Below are 14,961 nucleotides of genomic sequence, written 5' to 3'. Positions count from 1 at the left end.
TCTCTGGGAATGTCACCCACTATTACCAGTACCAGCTCTTAACATCATTATCATTAGATGTTAGTGTTTGATATGGACTATTATTAGCTGAGCTCAAGGTCGGACTAGTGGCTAAAGTTGAAGACTGCAGCACTGTATATATTTTGGGAGTATATATAGGCGATCCTTGGTCCCCAACCACCACCATCAAGACCCTCGAAATTCCTACTGAAACGCCTACCTCAGAATATCAGCAATAGACACCACACCTATCAATGTTTTAACAATATTTTGATTTATTGACATACATCAAAATGTATCATGGATATTTGTTTGTGCAGGAGGACACAGCCCTTCGGGTGACCGAGACCTGCTGGGTTTCGGAGCAGAAGGAGGACCCTCTGTGAAGAGAGCTGACTCACTGGGATCAGAGGAAGTGTTTTCAGAGGATGTTTTTACTGATGATATCACTCCAAGTGCTGAAACATCTCAACTGAATCAGACAGTGGAAGCTGCAGCAGCAGATAAAATGCCAAAACCAGAGGTCAAGGCTGAAGGCCAAGGTCAGAATAGGACATCACCAGACTCAAGGCAGAGTCAAGGCAGGTCGGCCAACAACGAGTCTGAGAATCGTCAGAATGCAACTGTGACTTCAAAGAGTGATAGCCTCTCTTTGCCCAAAGATCATCATTGTGGAGCAAGACCTAAAGAATTCCATAAACGTAGTCATCACCATCACCACCACAACAGGTCTCATGGAGGATACAATCCGGCCAAGGTTGAAGCCTGGGCCAAAAGTAATGGCATCGGGGGAAACAAAGATGGACCAAAATTTGGGGCAGAATTTGAAAGTATGTCGATGGCACGAAATGCTGGTGGCAAACCAGTCAATACTCAGAAGCTGCCCACAACAACCACAAGCAACGACCAGGACATTGATGAGGGTATAGAGATTTCAGTAGATGTTAACAGTCTGGTAGATCAAGTCGAAGCTGTTGGACTGTCTGAACAGCAGAATGTGAAATTCAATGAAAACCGATTATCTGCGACACTGAGTCTGTTTGATCCATTGTCGCCGGAGAACAGCAGTACTGGCGACCTACTAGAGGGGGCTGGGGGGATATCAGTGCACCCCATCACCACCCTACCTGCTGCAGCCTGCCCCTCCCGTATGTCCGCCCCACCCTCATTTTCTGCAACCCAGATATTCCCAGTCCCCACGGCACCATCAGCTCAAAGGGCGACCAGTGAAATTCTTATCTCGGTATCCAGTAGTGATGAAGTTCAAGGTCAGCTGCAGAGTTCGGCGGAGACGGTGAAGTCGTCGAGCCAGGAGGACTTGCGAGGTGGACGTCGAGACAGTAGTGATAGCAGTCATTCCGCAGCCTCCTTGAGACTCAATGATACAGCCAGTGCCAGCAAAGAACCAAGTATGGACACGTTATCCATGAGATCCAATGGGGACAATGTATCGATGAGATCCGATGATAAGGTAAGCTTGTGTTCGCAACAGGTAATCTTATACCTGTATAAGATATTTTTCGGATAATTGTTTGCAATCCTCTTGTATGATATATGTTACTAAGATATTACTGAATCAGCTGTTATATTTACAGTATGTTTTTATCTGTATGGTTATACCGTCATCATATTGCAACATCACAATGTAAGTTTTAACTGGCAAGTCTTGTCCATACTTTAGACATTTATTGGACCCCTGCATTAATTGCTTTTAAGATAGAAAACATGTTGGTTGAATGTAAGTAATGGAAGTTATCTACATGATTTAGGTACATTTCTTATTTCTAATTGTTTTATTCGCCTTGATACAGGATTTCTCTGAAAATGAAGAGAAAGGATTTGATAAGATCAACAAGAAGGGATTCTTTAAGAGTGTCAAGGAGAAGATACACAAAGGTACAGTGAAGAGAAAGTAGTGAAAATTTAACTGTCACACAGAGGACACTACAGTCACAAACAACACTTGTCACAAAGAGAACACTAATGTCACAAACAACACTTGTCACACACAGAACACTACAGTCACACACAGAACACTACAGTCACACAAAGGACACTACAGTCACACAGAACACTACAGTCACACACAGGACACTACAGTCTCACACAGAAAACAACAGTCTCACACAAGTCACGACAGTCACAAAGAACACTACAGTCACACACAGAACACTACAGTCACACACAGAACACTACAGTCACACACAGGACACTACAGTCACACAGAACACTACAGTCACACAGAACACTACAGTCTCACAGAACACTACAGTCACACACCGAACACTACAGTCACACACAGAACACTACAGTCACACACAGAACACTACAGTCTCACAGAACACTACAGTCTCACAGGATGCTACAGTCACACAGAACACTACAGTCACACAGAACACTACAGTCACAAAGAACACTACAGCCACTCACAGAACACTACAGTCTCACAAAACACTACAGTCTCACAGGACACTACAGTCACACACAGAACACTACAGTCACACACAGAACACTACAGTCACACAGAACACTACAGTCACACAGTACACTACAGTCACACACAGAACACTACAGTCACACACAGAACACTACAGTCTAACAGAACACTACAGTCTCACAGAACACTACAGTCACACAGAACACTACAGCCACTCACAGAACACTACAGTCTCACAGAACACTACAGTCTCACAGGACACTACAGTCACACACAGAACACTACAGTCACACACAGAACACTACAGTCACACAGAACACTACAGTCACACAGTACACTACAGTCACACACAGAACACTACAGTCACACACAGAACACTACAGTCACACAGAACACTACAGTCACACACAGGACACTACAGTCACTCACAGAACACTACAGTCACAAAGAACACAACTGTCACACACAGAAAGCAACAGTCTCACACAGGTCACTACAGTCACACACAAGACACTACAGTCACACAGAACACTACAGTCACACAGAACACTACAGTCACACACAGGACACTACAGTCTCACACAGGACACTACAGTCACACACAGGACACTACAGTCTCACACAGAACACGATGCTCATAACGTCAATCACTGGAGTGTCTGTTTCTGACTTGATTATTTACAGACTGCCGTCTTATAGCTGGAATATTGCTGAGTGTGGCGTTAAACAACAAACAAACAAACATTACGTTATGCACCTAAGGTTGAAATTAAAATGAGGGAAGTTTTGTTTTGCTTTGATACTTTCTATGTTTCATGAATTTCATAATTAGGTATGTAATGAATCCTTGCAGGTATCAAAAGAAGGACATTAAAGACAGATAAGGAATTAAGTGGTGAGTATGCAGAGGTCACTGATGTGTGGTTGTGTGGTGGAGGGCAGCTCTTGCCTTCCATGTCGGGGTTCTCCAGGGGTCTCTTACTCTTAGTCAGAAAATAACACACCCACTTGGGCACCCAGGTTACACTATGTCCTTAGCTGGTTTGTCATAAGGGACGACTAAATTGGGTGGTCAGGCATTGCGACTTCATTGATTTTCAAGTCGTCATGCTTTTATGACATGGAGATGCTTATTATATCCACCACTGGTCTGTCTGACCTAGACTTCATTATTTATTGGCTGCTGTGATACAGCTGGAATATTTTGCGTCAAGAAAACAAACAAAAAATCTTCAATAAAACGTTCTGAGAAATACTGAGACATGTTTAATCATCGATTTTTATGACTCAGAAACTCAGCAGTGATATGTTAAGAAAGCGGTTTGAAATCAGGTAATGGTGTAGTATGTTTGTGTTAATGAATATAATATTTCCAAATGTTGCATCGTCTGTTTGTGTTTTCAGCAGGAGGAGACAGCTCCTTCACAGAGGATTCTGGGAAGGTTGCCCCTGAAGCCGAGGTTGACCCTAAAGCAGGTGGGTTTCAGGATATCTGGGCAGTAAATATCACTGATTGAATGACTGATCAGTGTTTAGATAGAACTGTGCCTACAAAGGTGGACCCTAAAGCAGATGGGCGTCAGGATATCTAGGCAGTAAATATCTCTGATTGAATGAATGACCACTGTTTGTGATACCTCTGTCCCTAAAGAAAAGTCATCTGTTACATGTCATACCCAAATATCTAGTCTATTAAATATATAGTAAGCTGTGAGTGAGAATATCTCCTTTCCCCCGTCCCAAGATGAGAAAAACATGAACAAATGTTACTTGTATTTGGGGGGTCACCATAAAAAAATGTTACATTAAATGCGGGGTGGGGAAGGGTGGTGGGGGGCAGCAAAATATACTACAGAATGGAATGGAGATATGATACCCTGGCAGCAATTATGTGTTATCATTGATCATTTGAATAACATTTGACGACTATGTGTATAGTTTGTTAACACAGAATACTAATCTTGCAACAACATATCTATTGTCTTATCTCACTCATTCTTAGAGAGCTAATTTAAAAAATATTTTGTTTACACAGAAAGCTCATTTTACAACATGGTCTGTTTTCCCAACTCTGGGAGCTCAGTTTACAGCAATCTATATTGTGGTACCTGAGAAAGGTTAATTTACGGCAAGGTATGCTTCTTACCACAGAGAGCTCCTTCGACATCCTGGACAAGTACCGGAAGAAGACGACCCAAGACCAGCAGGCCGAGGACCAGTCGGAACTGACTGACTCCGCGTACCAGAGTCAGATGAAGAGTAAGGACGAGGAAGAGGGGCCGCCGTTCTATGACCCTAGCAACCTTGAGGGGTGCTTCGCATTCATGGATGCCAAGCGGAAACTGAGGATGGTGTTGAGTGCTGGGGACTTCCTGGGTAGCACGTCTCTGCACCAGTTGATGACCAGCCAGCCGCACAGTCCGCGAGAGTTCGACACTGGGCCCAAGAAGGACAATGACCTGATCAGTCTGCTCCGGGCTCAACTCGCTGAAGCCATCAATCTCCAGAACAAGGATGTCATTGCACAACTTCACGAAGTTATACGATGCATACGACAGTTTGATAATGATGGGTATGTCATGTCAGATCGATACCTGTCCATATTTTATGAAGATTAGGCTTGCCCCTGTCCCCCTCCCACACTCCAATTCCACAGGGTCTCAGATCGGGTCTTTTTCTAGGACATTGACTGATTGTTATACAAACTTCTAGTGGTGTAATGAGTGGTGTATTGTATTGCGATTTGACGCCCACAATACAATGATTTGCAACCCCTGTATCGCGATACATAAGATACAATACGTTACAAGTGTATTGGTGTAAAATGCATTAAGAATAACGGAAACTGTTCAACAACAAGCTTGTTCAGATTAGTTAGTATTTCCCAGTTGGCTATTAACAGCATAACCTTCACAGTCTCCACTAGCCTATATATTTGTGCCCTACAGTATCCCATCTTTGATCTCTGAAATTTATAAACAAATGGTTCAGGGTTGTGATTCACCAGCAAAAAGAAAGAATATCAACTTATGAAAAGAAAATACTGTACCGGGGAATTGTGACCCCACCATACTGTTACACCTCTACAAAATGCCCAATATAATGTTTCCCAATTTGGAGTGAGTGAGTGAGTGAGTTTTGTTTAACTCCGCTTTTAACAGTATTCCAGTTATATCACGGCGTGTCAGCTTAATGTGGGAGGAAAGTGATGCAGGTCTCAGACTTTTACAACTTAGGTGAAACCCACAAGCACAGCTATGGTGCTGACAAACCTAGAAACATAATCGGTGTTAACCGTATTCGAACCCACAATAATAAATTTCTGACGTGCCCAAAGGACGCAACCTAAATAAGGAATGGCTGCGGCTTAGATGACTAGGCCACCCGTGCCCCCTCCCAATTTGGATATCATAACTACGAATGTTTTAACAAAAGATGATGAAATCATGCAATTACCCCATTGCCATTTGTCTTTAGCTAAATCACTGCCCATGCTATTATATCAGTCCCCACTGTATTTAACTTCTTTTTTAAAATTCCTCAGAGAATGACCCATTGTTCATGTTGCAGTTGTAAGAAGCTGGTGAAGGCGTTACGGGAGGAGTACCGCAGCCGGTCGGCCTACATCTCCTACCTAATCCGCTGCCGCCAGGGCCTCCTCATGTCCCACTCCTACCTGCAGAGACTCCTCAACAGGATAAAGAGGTGAGGCCCGGGTGTACCAAGGTGTCCCAGGGGTGTATCACACTGTACCTCTCAGAGGTGTGTACCATGGTGCTCTCTAGTGTACCATGGTGTATCCTGATGTCCCGTACTGTACAATGGGTATCATGGTGTATTCTAGTGTACAATGGTGTATCCTGATGTCCCGTACTGTACAATGGGTATCATGGTGTAGTCTATTGTACGATTGTGTATCCTGATGTCCCGTACTGTACAACGGGGTTTCATGGTGTACTCTATAGTACCATGGTGTATCCTGTGTCCCGTACTGTACAACGGGTTATCATGGTGTACTCTATAGTACCTTGGTGTATCCTGTGTCCCGTACTGTACAACGGGGTATCATGGTGTACTCTATAGTACCATGGTGTATCCTGTGTCCCGTACTGTACAACGGGGTATCATGGTGTACTCTATAGTACCATGGTGTATCCTGTGTCCTGTACTGTACAACGGGGTATCATGGTGTACTCTATAGTACCATGGTGTATCCTGTGTCTCGTACTGTACAACGGGGTATCATGGTGTACTCTATAGTACCATGGTGTATCCTGTGTCCTGTACTGTACAACGGGGTATCATGGTGTATCATGATGTCCCATACGGTACAATTGGGTATCATGGTGTTCTCTTGTGTATCTTGGTGTACCATGATGTCCCATACTGTACAATGGTGTATCATGATGTACCATACTGTACAATGGGGTATCATTGTGTACTATGGTGTTCTCTTGTGTACAATGGTGTATCATGATGTACCATACTGTACAATTGGGTATCATTGTGTACTATGGTGTTCTCTTGTGTACAATGGTGTATCATGATGTCCCATACTGTACAATGGTGTATCATGATGTCCCATACTGTACAATAGGGTATCATTGTGTACTATGGTGTTCTCTTGTGTACAATGGTGTATCATGATGTCCCATACTGTACAATGGTGTATCATGATGTCCCATACTGTACAATTGGGTATCATTGTGTACTATGGTGTTCTCTTGTGTACAATGGTGTATCATGATGTCCCATACTGTACAATTAGGTATCATTGTGTACTATGGTGTTCTCTTATGTACAATGGTGTATCATGATGTCCCATACTGTACAATAGGGTATCATTGTGTACTATGGTGTTCTCTTGTTTACAATGGTGTATCATGATGTCCCATACTGTACAATAGGGTATCATTGTGTACTATGGTGTTCTCTTGTTTACAATGGTGTATCATGATGTCCCATACTGTACAATAGGGTATCACTGTGTACTATGGTGTTCTCTTGTTTACAATGGTGTATCATGATGTCCCATACTGTACAATAGGGTATCACTGTGTACTATGGTGTTCTCTTGTTTACACTGGTGTATCATGATGTCCCATACTGTACAATTGGGTATCATTGTGTACTATGGTGTTCTCTTGTTTACAATGGTGTATCATGATGTCCCATACTGTACAATTGGGTATCATTGTGTACTATGGTGTTCTCTTGTTTACAATGGTGTATCATGATGTCCCATACTGTACAATTGGGTATCATTGTGTACTATGGTGTTCTCTTGTGTACAATGGTGTATCATGATGTCCCATACTGTACAATTGGGTATCACTGTGTACTATGGTGTTCTCTTGTTTACAATGGTGTATCATGATGTCCCCTACTGTACAATTGGGTATCATTGTGTACTATGGTGTTCTCTTGTTTACAATGGTGTATCATGATGTCCCATACTGTACAATTGGGTATCATTGTGTACTATGGTGTTCTCTTGTTTACAATGGTGTATCATGATGTCCCATACTGTACAATTGGGTATCACTGTGTACTATGGTGTTCTCTTGTTTACAATGGTGTATCATGATGTCCCATACTGTACAATTGGGTATCATTGTGAACTATGGTGTTCTCTTGTGTACAATGGTGTATCATGATGTCCCATACTGTATCATGGTGTATCATGATGTCCCATACTGTACAATTAGGTATCATTGTGTACTATGGTGTTCTCTTGTGTACAATGGTGTATCATGATGTCCCATACTGTACAATTAGGTATCATTGTGTACTATGGTGTTCTCTTGTGTACAATGGTGTATCATGATGTCCCATACTGTACAATTGGGTATCATTGTGTACTATGGTGTTCTCTTGTTTACAATGGTGTATCATGATGTCCCATACTGTACAATTGGGTATCATTGTGTACTATGGTGTTCTCTTGTTTACAATGGTGTATCATGATGTACCATACTGTACAATAGGGTATCATGGTGTACCATACTGTACAAGGGTGTATCATTATGTCCCATACTGTACAATGGTGTATCATGATGTCCCATACTGTACAATTGGGTATCATTGTGTACTATGGTGTTCTCTTGTTTATAATGGTGTATCATGATGTACCATACTGTACAATAGGGTATCATGGTGTACTACAGTGCACCATGGTGTATCTCATTTTTTATGATGTACCACCGCATACACCAGTATATAGTGTACCATTGTGTGTCATAGTTTATCATGATGTACTACATTGTACACCAGTGTATCATAGTGTACTCTGGTTTACCAGACTGTACCACAGGCACCATGGTGTGTAAATAGGGCTGCTGAGTATTCCAAACTATGCTTGTATTCAAACAATCATTTGTGCATTTGTTAATCATTTCACAAAATACTGACATTTGTCAAAATGTCTTTGTAATTGAGTGTTACTTATGAGAATATACCTGCATCTTCCCGAGGCAAGGGAGTTAACTGACCCTTCCTGAACTAGGCTGGAATTCCGGAGATACATGGACTAACAAGTCTATGCATAGTCCATTCGAAATCATGTAACAAACTATAGACATGCGGTCCATAAACAACATGGATTTCAACGTGCAGATTTCGGTCGACTTCATGAATTGCGAAGCATGTGTACCGTCATCTGGGTGTCAACAGATATTTTGTAAACCTTCTCATGTTTTTAGTCAAGGTGCTCAAGTAATTTGATGCACTTTGCAGGGTGAGGCCCATTTTATTACAATATAGATCTTGATTATTGATCAGATCGTCTTGACTGGGCTCCGGCATTTTGTTTGAAGCAAATGCAAGTGATATGAGAGATTGAATATGATTGGTCAATAGGAGACATAGAAGGGACATAACTGATAATAGTCACTGGTGGCACTACGATCGAGCCTGGAAATTCCAGCCTACTATGGCAAGGGTGGAAACTGGACTTTTATGGTCAGTTGATGCCCTTGTCTCAGGAGGACGATGTCCCTGTGGCAACTGACAGTGTAACCATTGACAACTGAGAGTGATTTAAGGCAACTGAAAGTGTGACTATTGGTATCTTACAGGATCACTATGGCAACCGACAGTGTGACTATTTTGCATCTGAAAGGGTTACTATGGCAACGGCCACTATTACTATGGTAACTGACAGTGTTCTATGTATTTCAGGGACAAGGAGATCTGCAACAAACACATGGTCAATGTGTGCGTGCGGCTGTTTATAGAGAGGAGGGAAAAGAATGTCCTCTACTTCATCTCAGATTTCCAGAAGCTCACAGTGGCAGATGAGAAGGTAGAGTCAATACCATATACAATGTCATAAGGAATACTTTAACCTAGCAAACTCCATGATGTGCGGAGTCCGAGTGTCAGTTGACATTTGCTTTAAACTGACGCACTTCCCTTCTTGTATAAGTGGACACCCCCTGTTTTCTGGTCAATGTCATGTCGCAGATTCTGTAAATTAGATTAGTTGGTTGGTTGGTTGGTATGTTGTTTAACGCCGGACTCAGCAATATTCCAGCTATATGACGGCGGTCTGTAAATAATCGAATCTGGACCAGTCAATCCAGTGATTAATATCATGAGCATCGATCCACGCAATTAGGATCGATGACATGCATCAACCAAGTCAGCGAGCCTGACCACCCGATCCTGTTAGTCGCCTTTTACGACAAGCATAGTCACCTTTTACGGCTAGTATGGGTTGCTGAAGACCTATTCTACCCAGGCGTCTTTTAAACTAGATTAGTAACTATTACCCTTAGCACTGTTACAAGATCTATTTGGATGTCGATAGATTAAGTGTATTCCCCTGTCAGATTATGTGTCCATGACAATCATTGCTCAAGCTATCAACCACTGGTTTGTCTATCCAGGCTTGATTTAATAATACTAACAGGCACATAACAGCATGTAAATGTGAATATTTGCCCCACTTAGCCGTGCAAGGATTCATGGATTTTGGGTTCGAATCCCAGATGTTGAACCTGGGTCTGTCTGCTCCAGAACGGTGCATGTGATTTGACCAAAGTGGCACATGTTTGAGACGTGCATCAGTTAGGACATTAGCATACTTTGTTACCAATGTAGAGCTACGTTACTTTGTAGCATGAAATGTTAAAACTAAATGCGGTTAAATCAACAGGGTAATCCAGATCAACATTGAAAACACGGCATGTTTATCTCCATTCTACCATGACAAAGGCAAACTCTATGGTGTTATTTGAGATCTTCAGTGAAGTGGTGTTGGTTAAAGTTTTATGTTTTGAGCAGCCTTTTGGTTTGGTTTGAATTAACATTAGTACTAGCCTATAAACAAACAATGGTGCTGTATATGCTCAAGCATTGTTGTTTTACATCATTATACTTTACACCGCCTGTTACTATTATGATCCCCACACACTCATTGTGGTGCATAGGGTATGATGTCACAATCAGACTGGTGTCAGCACTGTAACATTATTTCATACTTTATATCCCAATTCAGTGTATTATAGTTATAACTAATGTTATTGCTCAGTAAAGATGATTTGTAATTCACTGATTCCTGGACCAATAAAGAGGGTAAGGATATAATGCCTAGATGTACATTATTGAATTGAATGCAATTACAGAATACCTTAGAAATTATTAAAAATATGAAAATCTGAATTTAAAAAGATTAGAGTTAGTTTGGAATTGTTATGCTTAGTTTTGATATATCCCTGCTATTGTGTTTGCCTGATAGATTCCCTCCATCACTATGTGTAACACTGTGTCTCTACTTCAGACTGACTTGGTGGACAGGTTCTTACAGGTTCTCTACCGGGAGATGGAACAGGATTCAATATGGAAAGGTCAGTGCACAGTGACATTGTTGTAACAGCTGTGTAACAGTATATTCTGTGAAGTGCAAGATTCCTGAGTAGCACAGATCGCCAGTACCCCATTCTTGTCCCCTGTGGGGACCTCAGGGCATAATAGATCACCAGTACCCCATTCTTGTCCCCTGTGAGGACCTCAGGGCATAATAGATCACCAGTACCCCATTCTTGTCCCCTGTAAGGACCTCAGGGCATAATAGATCACCAGTACCCTATTCTTGTCCCCTGTGAGGACCTCAAGGCATAATAGATCACCAGTACCCCATTCTTGTCCCCTTTGAGGACCTCAAGGCATAATAGATCACCAGTACCCTATTCTTGTCTCCCATGGTGATCTCAGGGCATAATAGATCACCAGTACCCCATTCTTGTCTCCCATGGTGATCTCAGGGCATAATAGATCACCAGTACCCCATTCTTGTCCCCTGTGGGGACCTCAAGGCATAATAGATCACCAGTACCCCATTCTTGTCCCCTTTGAGGACCTCAAGGCATAATAGATCACCAGTACCCTATTCTTGTCTCCCATGGTGATCTCAGGGCATAATAGATCACCAGTACCCCATTCTTGTCTCCCATGGTGATCTCAGGGCATAATAGATCACCAGTACCCCATTCTTGTCCCCTGTGGGGACCTCAAGGCATAATAGATCACCAGTACTCCATTCTTGTCCCCTTTGAGGACCTCAAGGCATAATAGATCACCAGTACCCTATTCTTGTCTCCCATGGTGATCTCAGGGAATAATAGATCACCAGTACCCCATTCTTGTCCCCTTTGAGGACCTCAAGGCATAATAGATCACCAGTACCCTATTCTTGTCTCCCATGGTGATCTCAGGGCATAATATATCACCAGTACCCCATTCTTGTCTCCCATGGTGATCTCAGGGCATAATAGATCACCAGTACCCCATTCTTGTCCCCTGTGGGGACCTCAAGGCATAATAGATCACCAGTACCCCATTCTTGTCCCCTTTGAGGACCTCAAGGCATAATAGATCACCAGTACCCTATTCTTGTCTCCCATGGTGATCTCAAGGCATAATAGATCACCAGTACCCTATTCTTGTCTCCTGTGGGGACCTCAGGGTATAATAGATCACCAGTACCCCATTCTTGTCTCCTGTGGGGACCTCAGGGCATAATAGATCACCAGTACCCCATTCTTGTCCCCTGTGGGGACCTCAGGGCATAAAAGATCACCAGTACCACATTCTTGTCCCCTGTGAGGACCTCAGGGCATAATATATCACCAGTACCCCATTCTTGTCCCCTGTGAGGACCTCAGGGCATAATAGATCACCAGTACCCCATTCTTGTCCCCTGTGGGGACCTCAGGGCATAATAGATCACCAGTACCCTATTCTTGTCCCCTGTGAGGACCTCAGGCATAATAGATCACCAGTACCCCATTCTTGTCCCCTGTTGGGACCTCAGAGCATATTAGATCACCAGTACCCCATTCTTGTCCCCTGTGGGGACCTCAGGGCATAATAGATCACCAGTACCCCATTCTTGTCCCCTGTGGGGACCTCAAGGCATAATAGATCACCAGTACCCTATTCTTGTCTCCCATGGTGATCTCAGGGAATAATATATCACCAGTACCCCATTCTTGTCCCCTGTGGGGACCTCAGGGCATAATAGATCACCAGTACCCCATTCTTGTCTCCCATGGTGATCTCAGGGCAAAATAGATCACCAGTACCCTATTCTTGTCCCCTGTGGGGACCTCAAGGCATAATAGATCACCAGTACCCCATTCTTGTCTCCCGTGGGGACCTCAGGGCATAATAGATCACCAGCACCCCATTCTTGTCTCCCATGGTGATCTCAAGGCAAAATAGATCACCAGTACCCTATTTTTGTCCCCTGTGGGGACCTCAAGGCATAATAGATCACCAGTACCCCCTTCTTTTCTCCCGTGGGGACCTCAGGGCATAATAGATCAGGATAATAGGGCAGGAATCGAACCCGGGTCTTCGGAGTGGCAAGCTAACGCTTTGACCACTAGGCTACCCGACCGCCCCTGCTAGCTTGAGAACTCCTGTACATACAATCAGTATATGGTACTGTATACTACTCAAAAGAAGTTAAAGAACACCTAGTTACGTATAATAATAGTTAATCTGTAATGTCAAGATAGATTAACTGTAGCCATGAAAAAATCAGGTGTTCTTTAACTTTTTAGTAATATACTATTTTCATAGAGGCCTTTTTTATAATTTTTTCATAGTTTTTTTATGCATGATATTATGATTTGAGGTATGGCAATGCAGTTTGACTTTGCTAATTAGTTACCCCTAGCTTATATGTTGTGTTCCTGTGTGCAGCTGCGACAGAGAACCAGCTGATTGACGCCCGACTGGCTGTGGAACGCCTGTTGATGAGTCGAGTGTACAGTCACGCCATGTTTCCAAATGGAGACGGAGACTTCATGAGGGACCAGTAAGTGGCCATTAAACAGGGATATTGTTAAACCCTCTTTTCACCATGTTCACATCTAGCAAATTTTGAATTTGTAATAAAAGCTCAGCAGCCAATATTGTTTCAAACATGGAAATTGTTAAACCACATATCATATATCTACGTTTTTTGGGTAGACAGCATTGCTACCATTTAGCAGTGATTAAATCATATCTATATAGGCACAAGATCTGAGTAGACGTTTAACTTCTGAAGAAACAAACGAACTTGTTTTGTTTTCTTTTGGCCCCAATTCACAAAGCAATCTTTAGCGATCAAAGCGCTACGACTGCTGCAAGTCTATACATGTATTACAATTGTTTTAGTGATGAGATCGCTTTGTGAGCCGGGGCCTGGGCCCACTTGCACAAAACGAGCTTAGCACTAAGATGATCCTAACTCCCATACTTTAACATAGGCTTACAATAGTCTTCGTGCTAAGATCATTTTGTGCAAGTGGGCCCTGGTCAGAAGGCTGCGCAGGAAAGGGGGAAATGAAGTTCCAGTATTTTCAGAGATGATTTCATGTGAATTTTCTATATAAATGCTCATGAATTATGAGTTGAAACACAACCATAAATGGCATTTTGTTTCAGTTATTTTGTTTGTTTTCCATTTTCTGAGTCCTTGTCTCTTCCCATTTCTGTAAGAAATCCTCTGTGTTTCAGACTTTTCCATCAGCATCTGAAGAAGCTCTCTGCGCTGATTACACCGACACACAAGGACCTGTGTATACCACGCATGTACCACTTCGAGTGTCCGTGGCCCGCTGCTCAGCGTGAGATCTACATGATTAATGCATACAAGGTGGGTTCTGCTGGGATGGAGATGGCGTCTTTGTATACTACTCAACATTTGCTGAGTCACCCTTTGCCTGAAGATGACTATTATTGGTCCTTAGAAAATTTTGGGTGTTATAAATACCTTTTGTAAGTCCTGTATGTTTAATAGATGTCAACTCTGTGATGACCTAGATCTATACCTGGTCACCAGATGCAATAAAATTAAATTGTGTGGTCAGGCTGTGTATCTTTGCTGATTGTGTCACCTTCTGATGTGGGACAACACTCATAATATCGACTTGATTATTGACAAGCTGCTATGTTTGTTTGTTTGTTCGTTCTTTAACACCGCACTCATGAATATTCCAGCCATATGGCGGCGGTCTGTATATAATCGA

The 14,961-nt window shown here is 42.6% G+C and overlaps 1 protein-coding gene across 2 annotated transcripts in view; it reads left to right on the top strand.

Annotated features, from left to right (window-relative positions):
• Nucleotides 1–14,961, top strand: part of LOC124142457 (GTPase-activating protein and VPS9 domain-containing protein 1-like) — a 38,645-nt gene that overhangs the window by 15,271 nt on the left and 8,413 nt on the right. For both annotated transcript variants that reach the window (XM_046510931.2, XM_046510930.2), the window contains exons 11-20: nt 321–1,471; nt 1,812–1,896; nt 3,291–3,332; nt 3,842–3,913; nt 4,589–5,009; nt 6,008–6,142; nt 9,617–9,740; nt 11,220–11,286; nt 13,649–13,763; nt 14,450–14,588. In XM_046510931.2, the coding sequence (XP_046366887.1) occupies nt 321–1,471; nt 1,812–1,896; nt 3,291–3,332; nt 3,842–3,913; nt 4,589–5,009; nt 6,008–6,142; nt 9,617–9,740; nt 11,220–11,286; nt 13,649–13,763; nt 14,450–14,588 (2,351 nt within the window). The remainder of the gene's footprint in view (nt 1–320; nt 1,472–1,811; nt 1,897–3,290; nt 3,333–3,841; nt 3,914–4,588; nt 5,010–6,007; nt 6,143–9,616; nt 9,741–11,219; nt 11,287–13,648; nt 13,764–14,449; nt 14,589–14,961) is intronic.

This window comes from Haliotis rufescens, unplaced genomic scaffold, assembly GCF_023055435.1.
Source record: "Haliotis rufescens isolate VD_foot unplaced genomic scaffold, xgHalRufe1.0.p SCAF_8, whole genome shotgun sequence".
NCBI lineage: Eukaryota > Metazoa > Mollusca > Gastropoda > Lepetellida > Haliotidae > Haliotis > Haliotis rufescens.
Note: the sequence above shows the minus strand (reverse complement) of the source record. Positions and strands in the feature narration are given on the sequence as shown.